The 24,632-nt window shown below is 32.2% G+C and overlaps 2 protein-coding genes across 3 annotated transcripts in view; one reads left to right on the top strand and one right to left on the bottom strand.

The window, feature by feature from the left end:
* The window catches only part of LOC143046006 (uncharacterized), a 44,694-nt gene extending 26,126 nt beyond the window's left edge, over positions 1 to 18,568 (top strand). Inside the window, exons 3-4 of one of the 2 annotated variants that reach the window (XM_076218933.1) lie at positions 15,294 to 15,388; positions 18,403 to 18,568. In XM_076218933.1, the coding sequence (XP_076075048.1) occupies positions 15,294 to 15,388; positions 18,403 to 18,528 (221 nt within the window). In that variant the 3' untranslated portion in view covers positions 18,529 to 18,568. The remainder of the gene's footprint in view (positions 1 to 15,293; positions 15,389 to 18,402) is intronic. The other variant, XM_076218934.1, reaches the window with a different exon arrangement.
* A 1,209-nt stretch (positions 18,569 to 19,777) lies between these two features.
* LOC143046003 (COP9 signalosome complex subunit 3-like) overlaps positions 19,778 to 24,632 on the bottom strand; it is a 33,730-nt gene continuing 28,875 nt past the window's right edge. The window contains exons 13-15 of the mRNA XM_076218926.1: positions 23,145 to 23,258; positions 20,424 to 20,504; positions 19,778 to 19,993 (exon numbers count right to left, since the gene is read on the bottom strand). Of these exons, the coding sequence (XP_076075041.1) occupies positions 19,934 to 19,993; positions 20,424 to 20,504; positions 23,145 to 23,258 (255 nt within the window). The 3' untranslated portion in view covers positions 19,778 to 19,933. The remainder of the gene's footprint in view (positions 19,994 to 20,423; positions 20,505 to 23,144; positions 23,259 to 24,632) is intronic.

The raw sequence follows: 24,632 nt of genomic DNA, 5'->3' as shown, positions 1-24,632 counted from the left end.
GTCTACCCCTGTCTATACACATTATTAAAATTTGTTTCATGAAGTTTCTAGCAATCAACTCACATTCTAACCTGCCATTACTAAAATAGTCTTGAGTTTAACCAGTTTATGGTAGTTTTTGAAGCTTTTATAGATTAAGGTGGTAGACCTTGGTTCAGGGAGATAACTCTTTAAATCAGTTATGTGTTTGTAAAAGTCACGTTTCATAAATGTATTTTAAGCATTTACCTGAAACAGATTGAAAATAATCTATGTAACCTAGTGGCTTCAAATATATTTATGAAAATGGTTGACACAAACGTACTGATGATTTTAAGAGTTATTTCCCTTAACCTAGGTCTTCCTCCTTAAATAAATATTTATCTAATAATCAGTTTGTGTAATAGATAGTCACAGATAAATTATGTTGTTTCTTGTGTACTATTATTGTCTTTTTCATTTTTATACGCCCGTCAAAATTTTGACGGGACGTATTATGGTATACAAATGTCTGGTGTCCGTCCGTCTGTCCGTCTGTCCATCTGTCTGTCTGTCCGGTGTAAACATGTCGCACCGTAACTTGAGAACAACTTATCCAAATTTCATGAAACTTAACATAGTTGTTTCTTATGATGGTCAAATGATCTGTATACTTTTTGGTGAAAATAAGATTAAAACTTTTTGAGTTACGGCACTTTGTAACTAAAACAGGGGTGTGTTTTTTTTCACATGTCGCACCGTATCTCAAAAACGATTTATGATTATTGCTTAAAACTTTACACATGTCTTTGTTATATTAATCTGAAGATCTGTATACTTTTTGGTGATGATTCAAAATTTCATTTTTGAGTTATTGAGTATTTTGTAAAAAAGGGGGAGGTTTTTTTTACATGTTGTGCCGTATCTCAAAAACAATTTATGATTATTGCTTAAAACTTTACACACTTCTTTGCTATATTAATCTAAAGATCTGTATACTTTTTGGTGATGATTCAAAACTTCATTTTGGAGTTATTGAGTATTTTGTTAAACAGGGGAGGTTTTTTTTACATGTCGCGCCGTATCTCAAAAATAATTTATGATTATTGCTTAAAACTTTACACACTTCTTTGTTATATTAATCTAAAGATCTGTATACTTTTTGGTTTTGATGCAAAATTTTATTTTAGTGATATATTAGTTTTTTGTAAAAAAAAAACAGGGTTGGGGGTTTCACATGTCCCGCCGTGTCTCAAAAACTATATATGGTTATTGCTTAAAACTTTCTCAGAAACTATTTATGATTATTGCATAAAACTTCCACACAAGACGTCGGGCGTATCATGCGCTCATGGCGCAGCTGTTTATTAGCCATGGCATTGTCAGTTTATTTTCTATTTATGAGTTTGACTGTTCCTCTGTTATCTTTCGCCCCTCTTTTACAAATCTTATTCCAGTTGACATACTTTTGACCTAATTTCGTAAAGAATATTATTTATTTGCTGTTACTCTTTTAAAGCATTTTTGTTTATATGAAAAAGGTTGGAAACCCCTGTTTATTTACTCAATTGGTGAAAAAGTATCATGTTTTTTGTATATGATTGTAAAAATCAGTTAATTAGCTTTCAATTAAAACAGATTGAATGATTGAAATAATTTTAAAAATTATATTAAATATACATGTTTTGAGGAGAGACAACACTGTATAAAACATCCTGTTTTTTTGGCAGTGAAAATTGAAAACTTATTTGCAGCCACTGTAGCTCTTTTCGGAGCAGGAGACTGTACCCTGAAACAAGATTTTTTTGAAAGGCCAGGTGAAAACCTACAAATTTAATACAGTTTTGATTATGAAAAATGTGCATGGATCATGTCTTCATAGCTGTGACGTCAAAATGTGACGTCATAGAAAAAAACTGTTGATTGCACCCTATGGTTCATTGGACAATATTTATTTTTAGTGGTTTGGTATATTTCTCAGATATTATAAGCAAAAGGTCAATTATATTTGGTTTATGAAATGGTCATGATGGTTTAAGATGCACATGTCTGTCTGGCAGGGTTCACATGTGCACTCTTATTTTAAAGAGTTAACTAAGAAATATAGATTCTACCACTGCATCGAGTGTGGTAAGATATTTATCCGCTCGAGACAGATAAAATTTTCAAATTTTAAACGCGAGGCTTGCCGAGCGTTTTAAATATTTAAAATTTAACTGTCAAGAGTGGATCTCGAGATTTGGTGGTGGAATCTGTTTCTCTAATGATTTTCAAACAATACGCAGGCAAATTTATTCCTTCTTTTCGAATGATCTGCAAAAAGATGTGTACTTTCTATGTGACGTCATCAGGCATGGTCGCCTTTTTTCACGTCACAATAGGAAATTCAGAGGAAAGCAAGAAAATTTGGTGTCATAATCGGATTTTAACCAATGGAGAACTGAAATGAAACGAACCACACGTTGATTAAATTTGTTTATACAATCGGTGCAGAAAGGGATAAATTGACGAAGAATTAGAGAAAGGAGCTTTATCATTGTCCTTGTGATTATATTTGACATATAAAAGTACATTTCTGGTAAACAACATCATCCCTTTATACTAATTATTGGAACTGATAATAATTGAAATTGATGTAGAGAAGCATATAAAACAACATTCATTAACACAGGAAGATAATGATTATTTCTCTGTAGGGTACTGAGTAAAGCAGTAAAAACTTGTTGCTATTGCATGCCAGATCAAATTTTATATAATTTGCTAATATCCTAAGTAAAGATCCTCATAATTCAATAAAGTGTTAGCAACATGATGCTACGGTAGATGTAGAAGGTTTGGTATTAATAATCAATTTAAACAAAGCTTTTATGTTTTCTTATATCTGTAAGCAAATTTGATGTGTAGTATTCTCCAATCTGATTAAATTTTAACATTAAAGATCTGAAAGAACAGTGAATTTTATAAAGAAAGAAAAGAGAAGAAATACTTCATAGTTAAAGCTTGTTGGGTATGGATATAAAATATGTGTGAGGTTTCTGTAATATTACCAATATTTGACATTCGAGTACAGTGACTATATCTATCAAACTCATATTGTAAAACTATAAACAGAACTTTGACAAAATTAATTGTTCTAGTTTTAGATTTATATTTTATAGCACCACTCAACAGAGTCTGGGTATATACCTCTGACATGTCCATTTGCCTGTCCATCTCTCTTTTGGTTTCCAAAAAAAATAAACAGAGAACCCATTTTTTAATTTATTTGAAATTTTAAGGGAATGTTCTGAACCATTACATAAAGACAGTAGTTACATATTTTTTTGTTGTTGTTTTGTTGTTTACCTTTTATAAGTTACATATGGTAATTATTGCGAACCCTATCATAGTTTTCCATAGATTCACCTGCAAGTTACCTGTCCATTTAAACTTTTGTAATGAATAGTTATCCCACGATGACACGGTGTGTCAGTGTAAGATCACCCCGATGGCCGGAGCCCAGAGGGTGATCTAACACTGACACACCAAGTCCGAAATCCCAGCTGTTTTAGATTAGACGAAAAACCATTTACAATTCATAAAATCTAGTTAAGAACGCCACACAACCATTATAATACACTATATACATTCCTACATGTATATGATTTATACCCTTTTTGACCCCGAACACGATGAGTAGATATCAAACAATGTCAACTCGCCCCACTGGCCAATCGGCCCAACCTATATCACCACTTTATGAAAACAATCGCCCCACTCTTGTTTACCGACTCGCCCCACTTTTGAAGAAGTGTAAAATCAAACTGAACAATCACTGACAACTCACTTATTAACGAAAAGGGTTTAAACCCCACTGAATAAAGGTCTGACAACTCGCCCCACTTATAAAATATCTTGCTTCCTTTAAGTATGTTAAATTACTGACAGTTTGTATCCAGTCGTCCTAGTGTAGTGGTTGTGTCGTGGCTTGATATGCTAAAGGTCTTGAGTTCGAATCCCAGCATATACACTGGATTTTTTTCTACGTGAATTTTGATAGATAGTCTTTTCCGTATAATTGTATATTTAATTATAAGTTTTATAATAGATTTGACATTCCCGCCAAAATGTTACAGAACAAAGGAAAGCATGCATAACAAAGAAACTCAAACTGGGGTGATCTGGTAGGGGTGATCCGGCTCAGATCACACCTGTTAGAACAAAGGAGCTGGGATGTAAGTTCTATTGTCCCATCTAACAAATACAACAGCTATTGTTCTCTGTTTAGTTTATTCAATGGGACCTTTAAATTTCTTGCAAGAGAAATCTATCACTCACTGATTAATTTACCTGAACAAAAAATTGAACTGTCAATGATGGAAATACATGTACAAATAAGTGATTATGAAAATGCATGTGATGTTGTATTTATTCAATCAATAACACATTTTCAATTTGTTTGATATAAACACTGATTTAAAAATTAAAAGTTGATTTCTGATCAAATTTCAACATTTTACCTTGCTTTTTTTTCAGTCTGTTCATAAGTAAAAACTTGAAATGATAATGTTTAAATAAAGGTCTTCATAAATGTATTCTTTATAATTGAACAACCACAAAAAACATGCAAATTCTTTGAAACATAAATGCATGCAGTAGTTAAAAAAAAAATCAGAAATAAACTTTTTATAATTAAATCGGTGCTTATATTGAACAGATTGAAAATATATTATTGATATTGAATAAATACTGTATCACATGCAGTTTATTTGAGTTTATACATGTATTTCAATCAACAAAGAAGATATTTTTTTGGTCAGGCAAATTAATCAATGAGTGATAGATTTCTCCTAGAAGAAATTTAAAGGTCCAAGTGAATAAACTACATAGAAAACAAAAGCTATTAGTGCGGTGACAGAAGTGTAAAAAGTCGTCTAGATCGCGAGTTTAATCTCCCCAAATAACACACGGCTAAAAATGGTCTTAACTTAAAGACAAATATGTCTTCTTTAGTTTTTGCCCTGTCGTCAGAATTTTGTACGGTCACATTTTTCTAAAAAGTCGTTTTTATGACTGGTAGTATATTGGAGAGTTTCAACCCCCCTTTTTCAAAATGAAAAAATGTGTATGTTTGCTTACATTTAATTGAAATAGTTTTTCCTGAAGCTATTCTTATATGTCAAAATATTCTATTCGGTATTTTATTTCCTTCTAATCAATAAAATTTGTGAAGTTTAGACTATTTAAAATTGAGGTAATTTTAACTGCAAATTCAGACTCAAACTTTAGTTTCTTCTTCATAGTATTAATTAAAAATATCCCATAATATTTTAAGCATACAGTATTTAATAAAACTAATAAGTGATAAAATTTCGGAACCAAAATAAGAAAAAAAACCTTAAGAAATCAATGGAAAAAGAATGGAGTAAAAATCTTCAACTTCAACATGGAACTCAATCACTTGCCTTCCGTCACATTTTGTGTATTAGTCAATAATTTGCTCTCAAATGATATATAAAATAACTACCTTTTTCGCTATTATATACACATATTTTCAATTAAAGTGCAATGATATATGCCACATAATTTGTTTGTATATGTTTATATTCTATGTTTTTTCGTTATAAAACATCAAATATACTTTGTCAGAAAAGTCTTATTGTAAAATCAAAATAATTGACGGATAGTTTCAGTGAATATTCCGTGCCAAGTCCTTTGCAACTTGCTCCATTAAGTCCAAAGAAAAGACAAAAGTCTTTAAATTTTATCCAGTGCATAATATTCCAAAAAAAAAAAAAAAAAAAACTCGATTGAAATTTTGAGTCAATTTACCAGATTAGGGAAGTCGATTTGTGTATCTGCATTGCATAAAAGATTGGATGAGGTGAACATCAAGATGTTTCATGCCATATCTGTTAATTTGAAGAACTCCGTGCAGGCAGTTTATCATCGTTCATACTACAAAACTTAAACAAGTAAACATATGTGTTCCCCCTTTTAGAAGCTTCTACTCTATTATTTAATGACGACATACAATTATCTGACTGTTAATTGTCCCTCAGTTTCGGGTATTTGTACACGTTCTAGAATGCAGTCGTTCAACCGGAGCGCATGTATATTTTGTTGCAACAAACATTTTAGAAAGATAAAAAAATTATTCAAGACTTTGAATCAGATGAGCGTATTAAAAATGTATCATCCGTGTCAGATAAAGTTAAAGTTGAAATAGTTTCCCGTCCATCTTTTAAACTTCAAGCACTCTGTCACTTTGGTTGCATTACAAATTATTTGCTAAAAACAAAATAAAAAAAATCCAAACCCGTGGAAGCAGATATCTCAGAACACGATACTACTTTTACTAATTTTATTTTGGCTATTGACAACGATTTATTGGTCATTCCTCATGACACCGTTACTTGATAAAGATAGATCATTTCTGACCGCTGATTCTAATTTAAAATATTCTACATGTAAAATGCAGTCTAAACTCATTCATTTCTATAGAAATTCAGTTGTCAAACAACTTTAACAAGTTCAAGGCAAATAAAACGTAATATTTAGTAGCAAAATAACTATTTATGATGCCATATAAGCTTCTAGTCAATTGAAAACTGACCTCAAAATCTCAATGTCAACTGTAATAGATACAAATAATGGACAGATATTAATTTCATTTCGCTGCAAGTTTACTTAGAAAAGACATCGAAACTCTAAAGAGACTACCCAACTTCGGATGAATTGTCTCTTCCTTCTTAATTCAGTCAATGCCTTCGTAGTTATTGCAATTCATTCTATGGTTACTCAATGAAACTGCATACAGCCAAGATTTTTCTCAGGAAATGGCACCAGAGAAATTGTGGAAATGCAATTGTTGAGGCAATCGTTTTTGTTTTACTCCTTTTAATTTAGGATTGGCTTTACAAATGTACCATGAGTTTGGTTCAAAACACCTTGTTGAAACATTGAGTGCCAAAGGATTTTATGCTTCTTAAAGTAAAGTGCGACGCTATCTAATGTGTTGCCAACCATGAAATTGAGCGAATTCAAGATAGTGTGTACGTCTCGTATAATGTTTCCCCAGCATCTTTGCAGACAAGCATATGGATGTCATCACACCTTCCTAACCCCCCTTTTAGATCTCTGTTAAATCTTGGATGAATTGATAGCCTAGGGATGGTTTGAAGCTGGTATTTTTTAGGAACAAATGTCTTTGGACTTCCTACAATATCTTGTCTGTACTTGTAAAGAAAAACTCAAAATAACGTGTTCGCTTTCAGCAGAACCTTTCATTTGCAGACCTGTTGCCATGAGTGAAATGTGTAGAAATATTAAAACACGTCTTGTGACGGTTGATGAAAATGAAGATGATGGAGATAACGGTTGATTTGGTATAAAGCTTGTACACATGGTTCAAGCCCCGAGGTTAGGGGAGTGTTGACGTGCCCTTAAAAAAGTTAAACCCCGCCACTTTCTGTATGTGTCTGTTTCAAGTCACGAGACGGTACTGCAGTGTTTGCCGTTTGTTTCTCTATACTATATTTGTTTCTTTCTTATTTATTTTGTACATTAATCATGTTAATTAGGCCGTTAGATTTTTGTTTTTTTACATTATTCATTTCGGGAATTAAAGACTATGCAGTATGAATTTTACACATTGTTGAAGCCCGTATGGGACCTATAATTGTTTTATGTCTCATTTGGTCTCATTTGGAGAGTTGTCTCATTTGCAATCATATGACATCTTCTTTTTTTTATATGGAATACTTTTGAAGTTTGTAGTACGTTGCAAGGGAAAAAAGGGGGGATATAGTTACAAAACCTATAATGTAATAGATATTAACCAGAGTTAAATACACAATTACAAAAGATAATACTGTGGTAGCAGTAATAATTGTGAAAAAAAACCAAAAGCAACGAGTAGTCTATAAAAAAAAACTGAAGTATTCGCAAATTCAATATGAGGTCATATTTGACTGTAGTGTTCAATGGCTTTGGTTTGATACCTCACCCACTATGACAGTTTAAAAAATAATTTTAAAGTATTGTCCTGCATGACACTTGATTTTTACCTGAAATTGATATTTTTCATAAGGTTAAGGTGCTCTAAACATTTTATAGGTTAAAAACTTGATTTTTGAAGTTTTATTTATAAAAAGTCGTTTTAGGAATTTTTTTGATAAAAAAATCTCAATGATTAAGGTTTATGTATAATAACAAACATTATTAAAGACAAAACAGTATTATTTGTATTTAGGTAGAGTTTAGAAATAGAAAAAATGCCCAAAATTGAAACCCTCCCAAATTTTCACAGATTTTTACATATGACCTTTAACCTCAATTTAAAAAAAAATGTGACCATATCAAGTCCTGATGACAGGCATATTATTATAGTACACGATTTCCTCTTTCCAATGATATATTATGTAGGTGTGTGTTCGGTCAGGGAGATTAAATTAAAAAAAATCTGCCTTCAGTCACCGCACTATATTGTATTGAATCAATGGGACAAGTAAACTTACAAAAGTTTAAATACCTTGGTCAAGAGCAGACGACTCTGTGGTAAACTTTCAACTGGTTCGCAATAATTGTGTGAAAAATTAAGAATTTTGTGGTTACCAGATAAATGTAGTGTGATTGTTAGAATAAATGTACAATATTTGTTGTTTTTCCACTTTCAATGTCCCAGAGTTATTGTACTGTAAATTGGTTCAAGATAATAAACTGAAAACCCTGTTTTTGAAATTGATTTAAATTTTCATTGAATTCTTTAGACCATTGGTTATCTCTTAGTTGTTGCTTTCAGATTTTTTTTGTTCACTTTATTATAGTGTTGTCAAATCGTACACTGTTGCCTAACTGGTTACTCATACAATTATTCGACCGATTAACCGGTTTACCGGTAGTTTAAGTTTATGTTTTAGGGCCTTCTCAATAGTACCCTACACATCGATATAAGAAGATGTGGTATGAGTGTCAATGTGTCTACATTCCATCCAAGTCATACGTTTATGTTTTTATAATACGATGAATTGAAGTTTGGCCTTTGGTTTTATAAAGTTTGTGGCGTTTGTACTAACTTCAAATTTAAAAATAAACAAAAAACTGTCTTGATCTCGTAGAATTGAATATGTCTGAAACCGGTGATTCTTCCATTTTTGTTGTTGTCTACGAAAATAATGTGAGGTGTTTCAATTAAAATTGATTAATCCTGATATTCGTACCATCAAGTATACATTGATTACATTCACGTTGGTTTGCTTTTTACAGTTTTTGAGTGAGCATTTAGTTTAAAGTATGACAAAGACTTGCACGACGGAGATTGCACATTCAGATGTAGGTCTACACAATATAAGATCAAAAATGCAATAATGAAGTTAATCGTAAAATTTAAATGTATTACTGATTAAAAATTGCTGTTAAAAAAATATGAAACTAATTATGTTTCCTTAAGATCTTGCCCCGAGCTGAGAGACAAGTTCTAATAAATTTTATATTTTTGGATTAACAGTACTAATTAATACAATGGACAATTGATCGGTCAAATTAATTACCATGACAATTTTTAAAGAAAACACAACTATTTAATGATTTCAATACAAATTTATATCAAATCTATTAAAATTGAAAAAAAAGTTCGGTTAACCGGTTAGCGTTTTTGCTGTTCTGTTTTCGGTCATTCGAACGGTTAACCGGTTAACCGTTGACAACACTACTTTATTAGATTACATCACTGCTTTCAGATTGTGCTTGTTGGGTAAATCAATCTCATTAGATTTTTGGGGATAACATAGCTGTTGATTTAAAAGTTCTTGGAATCTAATAGGGATACAGCTAGTTTTAACAGCAAGAGTTCAGAGGAAAATTGTTGCTAAATAACTAAATTGGCTTTTAATCTTGTATGTTTTATGACAGCTGAGTCTCCATAGATAAAACTCATATATATACTAGAAAATATAAATTGATTGGTATATATAAATGATAAATGGTTTATAAAGATAGAACATTTAGCAAGCATTCAGACATATTTGTCATTTGTATTTGTTGGCGAATTTATCATTTTAACAAAATTGAAAGCAAATTATTAAAAACAATTACATGTATAGGCAATTGCACTGAAATGGTTATTTATGGAATTTGTAATGTAAGAACCTGCCACTTATACAATAATATAAATGAATTTGTTGAAAAGAAAATCATTTTTCATGTCAATATTACTAGTACAAGTTGGTATAGCACATTGATAAAGAATTTCTACTGTTTATTGTTTTCAATATCAATGATAAGTAGAATGGTATTGCCATACTAAATATTGCTGAAGCTGGTTAACCACCTGGATGTATAAACTTTAATTTAGTTAAATTTATGTAATACAGACTACGCGAATGAATTTTATTTTTACAGGACATTCGGTCTGGTAAGCATCCTAGCTTTACCAGACCGAATGAAATTTTACCAGACCAATTTTTTTTTACATCTAATTGTATATTATCCGACAAAAAACAACAAACATATGACTTTGTTGTGCCCTACTCCTCCCCGAAATGCAAAAATTAAAACAAAATGATGTAACAAGAGGGGATATTGTTATGAAAGTTGTGCACAATTGCTTGAATGCATTTCAGTGAAGAGTAATGTCCCATTTTATTGGATTTTGACAATGTTTGTGAACTAAACATAATTTAGAGTTTCTGTATAAAATATTATTTCCTGTTTCTTCTTTCTTTTTCATATATCTTTTGGTTTTCAATTCTTGTGGTTATATTTCATAGCTAAATTTTGTGATCTGCTTGGATTTTTATTCATTTATGGTATTTAAATCGGCAAACCCGGAATTATCCTTATCCGTTCCCAGAATCTGATCCGGTTTTATTTACATTTCCGGTTGTGCCAATGATGGCATCCATTGTTGTTTTTGACAGTCAGATATGTTTTTACCCGGATTTACACATTACTGGTTGTCGATGTTCGGCATAAAGCTAGCGGTTGAACAAAATAAACATCGCTGTGGTGAATAATAAAGATGAAAATGAATTTGAGATCGTTTGGCAATTTTGCTAGAATGTTCCATGAAAAAAAACACCGGACATTCGGACCGGAATTCAACAAAATTTTACCAGACCGATCCATTATTCACCGGATTTGTCCGACGGTCCGACGTATTTCGCATAGTCTGCTGTAATATGTGGTTAACTCTAATGGTTCTATCAATGTAGGGCATAAATATGTATAACAAATATGCATCATTAAGACTGATTGATAGTTGCTAGCTAAACTAGAGAGAATAAATGTCATTAATTTTACATTCACTTTTGTGTTATTCCTTCTTCTCAATAGTTAAACTATAGTCGATAATCATTCAACAAAAGACTCAAACATTATTTTTGATATGGAATTACCATTTCATTTTTCTTTTTTTTAAGTAAACTTATGATAAGGACAAGATATGTGTAAAAGAATCATCTGACATGACGTGGATTTCTTGTTATTGAAAATTTTTTTTTTTTTTTTTTTTTTTATAGTAGATGTGTCATAATCATTGAAAGAAAATTGGAAGTGCTTAAATCATCCTAACTTTACCAACTGAAGCAGTACTCTTTGATGGTCCTTCATTTCTGCATTTTTGCATTTTTTATAGGCCATTGTTTTCATTATTCTTCATATTTTTCTCTACTCTGTACATATTTTGCCAATTTCTCTCTATTCTGTAAACCCCCATCCTCTTTAAAAGCCATCACAAATTTCTCTCTATTCTGTAAACCCCCATCCTCTTTAAAAGCCATCACAAATATCTCTCTATTCTGTAAACCCCCATCCTCTTTAAAAGCCGTCACAAATATCTCTCTATTCTGTAAACCCCCATCCTCTTTAAAAGCCATCACAAATTTCTCTCTATTCTGTAAACCCCCATCCTCTTTAAAAGCCATCACAAATTTCTCTCTATTCTGTAAACCCCCATCCTCTTTAAAAGCCATCACAAATTATTCTCTATTCTGTAAACCCCCATCCTCTTTAAAAGCCGTCATAAATTTCTCTCTATTCTGTAAACCCCCATCCTCTTTAAAAGCCGTCACAAATTTCTCTCTATTCTGTAAACCCCCATCCTCTTTAAAAGCCATCACAAATTTCTCTCTATTCTGTAAACCCCCATCCTCTTTAAAAGCCGTCACAAATTTCTCTCTATTCTGTAAACCCCCATCCTCTTTAAAAGCCGTCACAAATTTCTCTCTATTCTGTAAACCCCCATCCTCTTTAAAAGCCGTCACAAATTTCTCTCTATTCTGTAAACCCCCATCCTCTTTAAAAGCCGTCACAAATTTCTCTCTATTCTGTAAACCCCCATCCTCTTTAAAAGCCGTCACAAATTTCTCTCTATTCTGTAAACCCCCATCCTCTTTAAAAGCCGTCACAAATTTCTCTCTATTCTGTAAACCCCCATCCTCTTTAAAAGCCGTCACAAATTTCTCTCTATTCTGTAAACCCCCATCCTCTTTAAAAGCCATCACAAATTTCTCTCTATTCTGTAAACCCCCATCCTCTTTAAACGCCATCACAAATTTCTCTCTATTCTGTAAACCCCCATCCTCTTTAAACGCCGTCACAAATTTCTCTCTATTCTGTAAACCCCCATCCTCTTTAAAAGCCGTCACAAATTTCTCTCTATTCTGTAAACCCCCATCCTCTTTAAAAGCCGTCACAAATTTCTCTCTATTCTGTAAACCCCCATCCTCTTTAAAAGCCGTCACAAATTTCTCTCTATTCTGTAAACCCCCATCCTCTTTAAAAGCCGTCACAAATTTCTCTCTATTCTGTAAACCCCCATCCTCTTTAAACGCCGTCACAAATTTCTCTCTATTCTGTAAACCCCCATCCTCTTTAAACGCCGTCACAAATTTCTCTCTATTCTGTAAACCCCCATCCTCTTTAAAAGCCATCACAAATTTCTCTCTATTCTGTAAACCCCCATCCTCTTTAAAAGCCGTCACAAATTTCTCTCTATTCTGTAAACCCCCATCCTCTTTAAAAGCCATCACAAATTTCTCTCTATTCTGTAAACCCCCATCCTCTTTAAAAGCCGTCACAAATTTCTCTCTATTCTGTAAACCCCCATCCTCTTTAAAAGCCATCACAAATTTCTCTCTATTCTGTAAACCCCCATCCTCTTTAAAAGCCATCACAAATTTCTCTCTATTCTGTAAACCCCCATCCTCTTTAAAAGGCATCACAAATTTCTCTCTATTCTGTAAACCCCCATCCTCTTTAAAAGCCATCACAAATTTCTCTCTATTCTGTAAACCCCCATCCTCTTTAAAATACGTCACAAATTATTCTCTATTCTGTAAACCCCATCCTCTTTAAAAGCTGTCACAAATTTCTCTCTCTATTCTGTAAACCCCCATCCTCTTTAAAAGCCATCACAAATTTCTCTCTATTCTGTAAACCCCCATCCTCTTTAAAAGCCATCACAAATTTCTCTCTATTTTGTAAACCCCATCCTCTTTAAAAGCCGTCACAAATTTCTCTCTATTCTGTAAACCCCCATCCTCTTTAAAAGCCATCACAAATTATTCTCTATTCTGTAAACCCCCATCCTCTTTAAAAGCCATCACAAATTATTCTCTATTCTGTAAACCCCCATCCTCTTTAAAAGCCGTCACAAATTTCTCTCTATTCTGTAAACCCCCATCCTCTTTAAAAGCCATCACAATTATTCTCTATTCTGTAAACCCCCATCCTCTTTAAAAGCCATCACAAATTTCTCTCTATTCTGTAAACCCCCATCCTCTTTAAAAGCCATCACAAATTATTCTCTATTCTGTAAACCCCCATCCTCTTTAAAAGCCATCACAAATTTCTCTCTATTCTGTAAACCCCCATCCTCTTTAAAAGCCATCACAATTATTCTCTATTCTGTAAACCCCCATCCTCTTTAAAAGCCATCACAAATTTCTCTCTATTCTGTAAACCCCCATCCTCTTTAAAAGCCATCACAAATTTCTCTCTATTCTGTAAACCCCCATCCTCTTTAAAAGCCGTTACAAATTATTCTCTATTCTGTAAACCCCCATCCTCTTTAAAAGCCGTCACAAATTTCTCTCTATTCTGTAAACCCCCATCCTCTTTAAAAGCCATCACAAATTTCTCTCTATTCTGTAAACCCCCATCCTCTTTAAAAGCCATCACAAATTATTCTCTATTCTGTAAACCCCCATCCTCTTTAAAAGCCATCACAAATTTCTCTCTATTCTGTAAACCCCCATCCTCTTTAAACGCCATCACAAATTTCTCTCTATTCTGTAAACCCCCATCCACTTTAAAAGCCATCACAAATTTCTCTCTATTCTGTAAACCCCCATCCTCTTTAAAAGCCGTCACAAATTTCTCTCTATTCTGTAAACCCCCATCCTCTTTAAAAGCCATCACAAATTTCTCTCTATTCTGTAAACCCCCATCCTCTTTAAAAGCCATCACAAATTATTCTCTATTCTGTAAACCCCCATCCACTTTAAAAGCCGTCACAAATTTCTCTCTATTCTGTAAACCCCCATCCTCTTTAAAAGCCGTCACAAATTTCTCTCTATTCTGTAAACCCCCATCCACTTTAAAAGCCATCACAATTATTCTCTATTCTGTAAACCCCCATCCTCTTTAAAAGCCGTCACAAATTTCTCTCTATTCTGTAAACCCCCATCCTCTTTAAAAGCCGTCACAAATTTCTCTCTATTCTGTAAACCCCCATCCACTTTAAAAGCCATCACAATTATTCTCTATTCTGTAAACCCCCATCCTCTTTAAAAGCCGTCACAAATATCTCTCTATTCTGTAAACCCCCATCCTCTTTAAAAGCCGTCACAAAGTTCTCTCTATTCTGTAAACCCCCATCCTCTTTAAAAGCCATCACAAATTTCACAGATAGATTAAATAACTGAAATGAGCTTTAATGTCAACCTAAAGGCCTATACTCAAGCATAGCTTTAATATCAATGGTCTGATCAAATGTGATTGAGTTCATGATTGTAGACAAGTATAGATGAGAAACCTATAATGTCATCAGTGTATACAAAAGTAATAAGAATTGCTTTTTTGTTCGTTTGACACCTGTTATAAAATGTTTCAAACATAATTAACTTACAAGATGTCATTCCACTTTCTCTAAGGTTTTTGACCCACTTTAAATGAGAAAAGAAATCTTACTTGGAATTGGTTTGAATTTTATTGTCTTCATAACTAATATCATATCATTGCAACTGTATGGAAAAATCTGTGTTCATTAAATCTGTCTTTTGTATGGTTTCAATTGCTAAAACATTAAATGTCTACTGAGAAATGATATAACTTCCATTATTTTTGTTTTACAGTAAACAGACAGACTGAAGATAGAACAGAAAAAAGCATAGAGTTTTTACAAAAGTTATCAAAGTTTAACAAAACAGATAGCCAAACAACTAAAACAGTAAGTATAGACATCATTCCTTCAGCCAAAGATGCATGTTCAACCTTGATTGGTTTCTACTATTTATACAACTTTGTACTGAAAATCAGCTCTATACCTCAATATCAGTCCATTTTCATATTGCTGAATTTTAACTCCAGAATTAATAATTTTTCAACAGGTAATATCTGATCTGTGGTAGGACATCCTGGTATTCAGTCAAGCAGGAGCAATGCAAATAAGTAAATTCAAGATTGTAATATGTACAATTTTGAGGAAAAGATAAGTGTTGATGCTTTCTATACATTACTAATCATCAGAAAATAGTTAATTTCCCCCGAATTGCACTGATCATATATTTAATTTTACTTTTTTAACCTGTGGAATAATTGTAGAACCTGGAGTCAAAAGTCGGTAATATAAAAATGGTCTATTGAATAGGAAAAGCATAGCAATAAGTCTAGGGACTGTTTTTTAGCCAGCCAGAATTACAAATCAACCATATCTGACAACACAGAAAGTAAAATGAACTTGCATGGTGTTTTAAAGCAAGGTCATCTGTCGAGATACTCTGATCATAAGTATTCGTTTGTTTATATGGTACTGTAATCATTACATGCTTTTTTGTGCAGTAATTATCCCTCATCACAATAGTAATAGTCTTTTTATGTTTTTAATATCTGTAAGCTTTGTAACCATCAATCGTATGGGACTGTTATCCTAAACGATTTCTTACTTAGTAGAATTGCTTGTCATCATGTTGAGTTGATTCATACCCACTGCCATAATGTTTATGGAAGTTATAAGAGGTTGACCATTTTTGGCTAGGTATAATTAGCTGATATTTAACTGTTAGAGTTGCTGTCTACCTATTGCAACTTATTAAAATTCTGACTAAATTGCAATTTATCATTGAGCTTTCATACTCAATAAAATAGCTTCTCATTTTTTGTATTTGATATTTTGTGAAAGTTATCGTATTTCAATTATTTCTATATGCCTGTCGAAATACCAGAAATCTGTTTGTCCTGTATCTTTCTGTCTGTCTGACTCGCAGAATATCCATCAACACTTTGTAAAGTTATTTTTGTTCTAAGGATAAAGGCTCTTATCCTACCTTATCCTATCTTATTTTTTTGATTGATTTACATAATTGCTTGAGTTGGATTGACGATCAGATAAAGAAAAGAGATTTTTTAATTGTAATTTACTACCTCTAGTTTACCAAAATGGATCAAATTACTTCAAACTTAACTCGGGTTTTGGGATTGAAGACAAGCTTTAGAATTTGAATTTGGTACTTCATTGCATTGTCATTGGAACATTGAATAATAATTTTTGACTTAACTCTATATGACTTAAAGTAATCTCATGTTTTCTTCAAGGTCATTTATTGGCTTTGGATTGCAGTAAACGCCTTCTAAAGTTTTATTTTATTCTTGCAAAAATTTCAATGTGTAGAAGCTTTCGTACTTAGTGAAATTGTCGTCATATGAAGTTATCAATGACCATAAATGTACCTTAATTTTGATTTCATGACTTTTTGCAGGAGTTCTGACATTTTTTTGGTCAATTATTGCATGCAAGCACCTACTTATGAATAATTTAGATGTGATGTTTAATGAGTATGGAGATTGATATTCTGGTAATAAATTCATCATACATTCAATAATCAGTGTTTAGGGAATATATTTAAATGTTGCATCATGCTCTTTGTGTCTGGCATTGTTCTACAGTCTACTCTTGAGAGATTAATATTGCACAGTTATATAGTGGCAAGGTCAATTCTCTTAGATCGCATAATCTTGTATTAGTTACTAGGAATTTTACTTATATAGTACTACAAAAGTTCAATGCTTTGACAAACAACCATCATGAGACTTGATTTGTGCAGGGAACAATGCTTTTTTTGCTGTTCCTAATCTTGTCAGTTACTGAAAGGTCTTTAGAAATTATGTTCAGAGCTAACACCTGACAACATGATCAATGTTTGCAACTTTATTATTTAAAAAAAAAATGGTCCTGAATTTATATTAATTATTCTTTTTGTTAAATATTTCGCTATATTATTTTGGTTTTTACATGTCCTGTTTATTAAAAAGGGAGTTGTGGCCATGGTATGATTGACAAAGATATAAGCAATTATCGGACCACAGATGAATTATCACGTTGTGATTGGTTAAACGCCGTCACATGGTGACCCCCTATGAGACCGTATGGGGTTAGTAAGTTTCATATGGGGTTCATGACGCGTTAATGGCGACGTCATCTTTTAGTGTTGTTGTGTTTCATTGTTTATTTTTCAACAAAACGCCGCAGAAAAAGTCCAGCGTCCGATAAATTCGTTATACGGTTAACTACTGACCCCCTACGGATCCATAGAGGGTGAATAAAATTCATAGGGGACTCGGCCTCCGGCCTCACCCCCTATGGATTTTACTAACCCTCTATGGATCCGTATGGGGTCAGTAGCGAACCATATAACTTATATTAAAGGTCGCTGTATGGACTTCAAAAATGAGAAAACTCCTACTATATACCTTTATATAAGAGGTTTCGCTCACAACGTCTTATATAATGGTTTATTACTACAATAGTGTTATATATGTTCCCTATTGGAATTTTTGAAACAAGGCCCTACTATATAGTCAGCTATAAAAGACTACATAAAAAAAAATGTAAAATAATTAAAAAATGATTGAAGGTCTAATTTAGAATTATACAATTTATGAAAAACAAATATGAGCAACATAAATCAACAACTAATGACTGGCTCCTGACTTAGGACAGGCACATAAAGAATATGGCCAGGTTACCGGAAAACATGCTTGTGAGTGCTTAACCCTGCCCCTAACCTGGGACAACACAACATCAGAACAAACTGTAAAAATTACTTACAAATAGCTGAGCTCAATTGATAGGTAAGACAATATTTCAATAATGAGGAAAGAAGTTCTAATGTTGATTTTTCATTCAATGCAGAGAAAATTAAAGAGTCTCCTTTTAATTATGTCATATTGAATTTCTTTTTTTAGATTTTGAAGTATAACAAGGGAAGATTATCCAAAAATGATGAAAAGATGGAACCTGTAGATAACTCAACTGTATTTTCTAACACAGACTTTGACAAATTTGAAGATGAATATGATTTTTTCTCATGATGCTAATAAAATTATTAAAAAAAAATTGTTTTGATTGTACAGAAACAACAGCTTCATATCACACAAACTTAAAAACAGCTTACCAATTAATCCTTTATTTAGTTTTTTAAATACATGTACAAGATGGTCAAATAAATATTCTAGCATGTCCAAATTACCAGTACTGAATTTTATGATTGATTGATTGGTTTATTGGTGAAGAAGCCACAGAGAAAACCAAATACCTAAGGTATTGAGAGCACCTGCTGAACACAAAATCTCAATGTCAATAGGCTAGTGATACTGTAGATGGACCACTCAGCCACCGAGGCTCAGATTTTTCCTGAAGGTTAAACACTAAGTATTTGGCTGCATTTAAGTTTAGAAATTGTAAACTTAACTAAGAAGGAGCAGAAAAGTTTACAATTTTCTTAGAAAACATCTTGAACTTGTGTGATGATTTCATTTACATTTGAACTCATTTTTGTGGCGCCTTTGAGTTGTCTCAGAAAGCTCAACATAGGGAATGTGATCTGATGGCGATGGCAGAGGCATTAACTAGCTTCTTTAGAGCATGGAAGACCTGAATGCTTCATACTTTGTTTATAGATGCTCATGTTATGAAGTTTTTGTCTGTCATATGTCCATTGTCCTTGACTTCATTTTCATGGTTCAATGGTAAAAGTTAAGTTTTTGTGTTCCTGTCTTTTTTTCTGATACTATGTGCATTAGGTCAACTAAATTTGGTGTATGGAAATATAAACGATGCATATGTCAATCTGGTAGCTTTTATTTGATCTTGACCTCATTGTTAAGTTTTGGTTTTGGTAAGTTTTTCTTAAACTATAATCAAAAGATCAACTATATTTGGTGTATGGTGTAATTGTAAGGTGTTTGTGTGATATTTTTGATTATCAATATTAAATCAATTATCTGCAAAGCAGGCAAGAAATATCAGTGTGTGCACTCTTGTTTTATTAAACAGAATTTTCAAGCTGAGAAAGAAAATCCATGTTTCGAAATTTTTTGATATTCAAGCATTATTCACTTAATATTACATTGGTTGCAATGAAATACCAATGACATCAACATCAAACTGTCTATAGGCATACATCTGTTTTATCTAATGCCAACCATCTGCTGCAAATTTGCAGGTTGTCAATTTTGCTGGTATCCTATAATCTACAGAATTTAGTCCATTAAACAAAAGAAATTATTCAGACTAACAAAAATGTGTAATGATTTCAATTCTTATATATACTAGGTTGAATGACAATGTAATATTTTTTTTTTTTATTGTTTTTATGGTAATACAAAAAATCCAATGACATCAGTGTCACTATCACAGTTCACAAAGATCTACTGTGTTTAAATGTCCAAATAAGATACAGTACTTTGTAATGTTATTGCCTCATTTAAGCTTCCATCAATATCCTTGTATTTTAGAGGAGCTGCCTGGCAGGTCATCATCATGGCTTGATGAACTCTGAAATGTTACAACATACTTAAGTACTAAATCATTAAAATGTAAGCACAAAACTCAACAGATGTTAATGTAGAAGCCTCTAAACACATTTTGAAAATATGAAAATCGTTCCTGATGACCTTTCTAATGAGAGTCACTTATTTGAAAATCTGTTTTTAAATCACATTGAGAAGGTGTTTGAATAGAATCTATAATTTCTGGAAGAGCAAATATACCATGTTAAGAGAAATATGAGCCAGATTAACTGGAAAGTCTCCAATACTCTTATGTTTGAGCCCAATTGTAAATTGATAACATAAACCAATTTTTAAGTGTCTATGAAACTGATATATAGTGAAAAACTGAAGTATATTTGTATATCAGCCCCCCTCAAATTTATCATGATTAATAACATTACACAACTATGGTGCGACAGAAAGATATGTGTTACCTTTTGTACAAATTGAGGATTAACTGCTATTTCTCTATCCATTTCTTTCAACTTTTCATCTAACTGGATACATTTTTGCATCTGCAAAGAATAAGAATACATTTTATCCTGATTTAGAGTAATTTCTCGCAATTTGATTGGCTGATATTGTCCTAATAAATTTCAGTACAATTTTTAAAGCAATTGCCATCTTTGTGACCCAGATCAGAGACTCCGCCCAGATCAAGCCATAGTATTTTGTTAAACAGGCTCCTGGTCAGTCATTCTTTAACACCTATGTATGTTTTCTAATGCAATACATAGCTTGAAACTTTAAAAAAAAGTTAGTGGATTTAAGAAGTTTCAGAATATGTTCTTGTAGATGTATTTTTGTATTTAAAGGGTCAACCGTTTGACTATCAAATAACATAGAAGTCCGAGTGAAAAAAAGTACATTTTTATAAATGCGATTCCGTTTTCCGCCGTTCGTACGATGTTTCAACAAAATATGGATTCATTTCAGTTGTTGATTTAGTATTGAAAATTTAACTGAATTATCTCCTAATAAATACGGTTTTTTATGTTTAATTTGTGTTTCTTTAAGAGGTCAGGTGCTCTTGTTCATTCATAAAATTATCGTTCATTCATACATTTATCGTAAAATCAAAATCACTACACAGGTTAATGCGTAGTGTCAAATTATTACCTGTAATCTAAAAATAGACAAACTTTATTTGCGCAAATAATTTAGCGGAACGAAACCCTTGTTGAAAACACATAACAATAAGTTCGTTTTCCTTTTCTGTCAAAACTCCGTAATATTTATCGATCACCTTTCTAATAAATGGACCCGTCCAAACGTAGTAGATGCCAAGTGGGTCCAGATGAAGAGATATTTACAATTTGGAATTTTCTAGTTTATTAATACATAGATTGAAAAAAAGTACGTCTTTTTAAATATCATGAGCAAAACTGGGTTTGCATAACAAATGTCAGATGAAACCATTATCCTCGTCTTTTCAGTGAACAAGTCTACTACGTTTGTTGACACTCGACGGTCCACCGTGTTAGCAATTTTATTTCACATGTTTTCGAAATATTGAAGATCATTTTTCGCAATGTTTCCTGAAAATTGATAAATATCAAAGCAACGTAGAGCTGTTTGTTCTTGTTCGTATAATAAAATTGAGAATGGAAATGGGGAATTTGTCAAAGAGACAACAACCCGACCATAGAAAAACATACAACAGCAGAATTAAGGTCACCAACAGGTCTTCAATGCAGCGAAAAATTCCCGCACCCGGAGGCGTCCTTCAGCTGGCCCCTATACAATATATATACTAGTTCAGTGATAACGATTTAATGTCATGTTTGTCTATGATGACCCCCCTTTTCGGGATTGCATGAGAATTGTAGTTATCTCGTACCCACATGCACTTGTTTCTATCCATAGGAAGGTCGACTATCCATATAAAACTATTTATATGGATAATAGACCTTCCTATGGATAGAAACAAGTGCCTGTGCTCGTATCGCATCAGAAGGACACATATCAACTGAGCAATAATGTTTGGAACTTAGTTTTAAAAATGATGACAAAGTAACATTATGAAAATATTTTTATTAAGCTGAAATATACATTTATTCTTTACATGCTTATGTCTTGTAAGATATTTTATTTCTTTCCCGTTTTTTAACATTTGCGTCTGGAAAGTTGAAATGTTTTAACTTAATCATTTGTGTTAATGGTTAAATATAAATTAATAATGAAAATTGTTAAAATTAAATCAATAAAGGAAATTATTGCCAAGGAAGTTACAAACACTACCAGGGGATAATCCATGATGATTTCTTTTTGAGTTATATGTTTCAGCACATGTATATTTGACCCCAACTTTAGCCTGGTAAACGTGTTGTCTCCTTGTGAAATATAAAACATATTAAAAATGACTTTCTGCTAAAGTCTTTTATTTATATAAAGTTAAAACCTCCTTACTTTTAACTAGACAACACTCATGTCAGGTTTAATTCTTGTATATATGTGGATGAAAAATAAAAGTCCCCAAACATTAACATGGCAGCAATTGCTTTTACAGCCTTTAAGGCTTTGATTTATTATGTCGATAGGAATTATCTCCCTTATTTATTACGTCAATTGGGATTAAGTCCCTTATACCATTGACCTAATAAAAAATGAGTTGCTTCATAGTCCTAATATTTTAATTTTTCACAGTTTTAGATTAAATATCTAAAACATATTTGGTAGATATTGTCCTTACATTGAATTTAAATATAATAATATGTAATATAACAAAATCAGGATAAATTCGTTACAGTGTTCAATTGTCCTAATACGGAATTTATCGGGTCAATAAAATTCATATCGGGTTTGGCTTCGTCTCACCCGATATGAATTTTATTGACCCGATAAATTCTTGTATTAGGACAATTACACACTGTATAACTAACAGTATTATTGTTGATATCTTGGATAAAATTAGAACATAAAGGTTGCTCATAATAAGTGTTGAATGGATGATTGTTTTGTTTTTCTTAAAGAAGTTTAAAGTGAATATATTCAAAATATCATTTATCAACTCAATACTGTTTGTGCTTGCAAAAATTTTTGACATGAGACATCTTTTTCCATTGACCTATACAGGTTTATTTTATGCATAAGTTTTCCTTTCCTGTAACCTTTCAAGTTTTCATAAAAAATGTGATCATAATTATGCTTGTTACCTCTTTATCTAATTGCTGTAACATTGCGGCACTTTTGTATTGTTCAGGGTTGTCATGAAAACGAACCATTCCATCTTTTTGATTTATTGTGGCATATATTTCTCCATCTTCAATCTAAAAAGAGTCGGTAAAAATTTTTTAACATATGTAAAGAAGCATTATTAAAATTCTTGCTATTATTTCAACTTTAAGAAATTGATACATTTTCATCCCCATTAATCTAAAATAAATGAAAGATAAAACCCAACAAGCATTTGCATTTTATAACATTTTGTAACTTTTGGAATTTCACATTACCCATGATCAAAACTAACTTTTGACTGGTGCAAGAAATGCTAACCTTTCTGGAGCACCTGATTTCACTCTCGGTTTTTAGTTGAGTTGGTGTTGTTTCTTATTTATTATTTATAACTGTTGATGTAAATGTCCTTTGTTTTTTTTGAGTCTTTGTTTACTCCTTGGTTTTGATTGTTATTGTCTTTTGATTATTTGTGTAACTATGATGCTGTCTCATTGATGCTGTCAGGAATATGACAGTTGTTATCCATTCGTTTGATGTGTTTGGACTTTTGATTTTGCCTTTTGATTTTAGATTTTCCTTTTTGAATTTTCCTCGGAGTTCAGTATTTTTGTGTTTTTACTTATTGACTCACTTCTTCTTTTGTCATGACCTTTGCCTTTCAATATTGAAAAGTGAGAGAGTTTTGCTAGTTTTGTTAGCATAATTAAATCAGAAAAATATGTTTCACATAAAATTTTATCTGTAAGAACAATCAAAGCAGAATAAATTCAGGTTTTACAAATGTATCACAAATATAGGAAAAATTAACCACCTAACGTTAAAAGGATATGCCATATAACATTTTTTTATTATCAATTTCCTTACAAACAGTTGTAGTAGTTCTGTGTATTGCTAATTTCACCAATATACTATAGATTCATTATTATTCATGGGATACCAATTGTGTGGATTGCAAGGGTATAGGTTAACCAAAAAGGACAAGGTTCACTAATGGCACAAAATGGCCTAAAATATCAACTTTATCATAAAACACCAAACAGGTCTCAACTTGGTTCGTAAATGGCTCTATTTCAAAAGTTTAAATGCTAAATATATCAGTTCTTTTCATAAGACTACAAGATATTCGCCAAAGAAAGCCCATTTTGGGCATTTTGTCAAAATATGATGATTTTGTGTATTTTTCAGACCTAAAAGCTTTTGAAACACCTTGGCCGCCACCCACGATCCAGAATGTGTTGTAACCAAAAGATTCCAATTTTGATATAGATTTCATCAGTATAAAAACTTTTTGGATCGTAGATGGAGGCCAAGGTTAATTATGCCAAAAACTATTAAAATTATGGACAAAAAGTACCAAAAATGACCTTTTAACACAAATTATGCTCATTTAAGGGGTCATTGCTCCATAAATAGTAAAGGAAAGTGCCAGAAAAAAAATATTTATGTTTTAGTAGTATTATCACAAG

This window comes from Mytilus galloprovincialis, chromosome 9 (assembly GCF_965363235.1).
Source record: "Mytilus galloprovincialis chromosome 9, xbMytGall1.hap1.1, whole genome shotgun sequence".
In the NCBI taxonomy this organism is placed as follows: Eukaryota; Metazoa; Mollusca; class Bivalvia; order Mytilida; family Mytilidae; genus Mytilus; species Mytilus galloprovincialis.
Note: the sequence above shows the minus strand (reverse complement) of the source record. Positions and strands in the feature narration are given on the sequence as shown.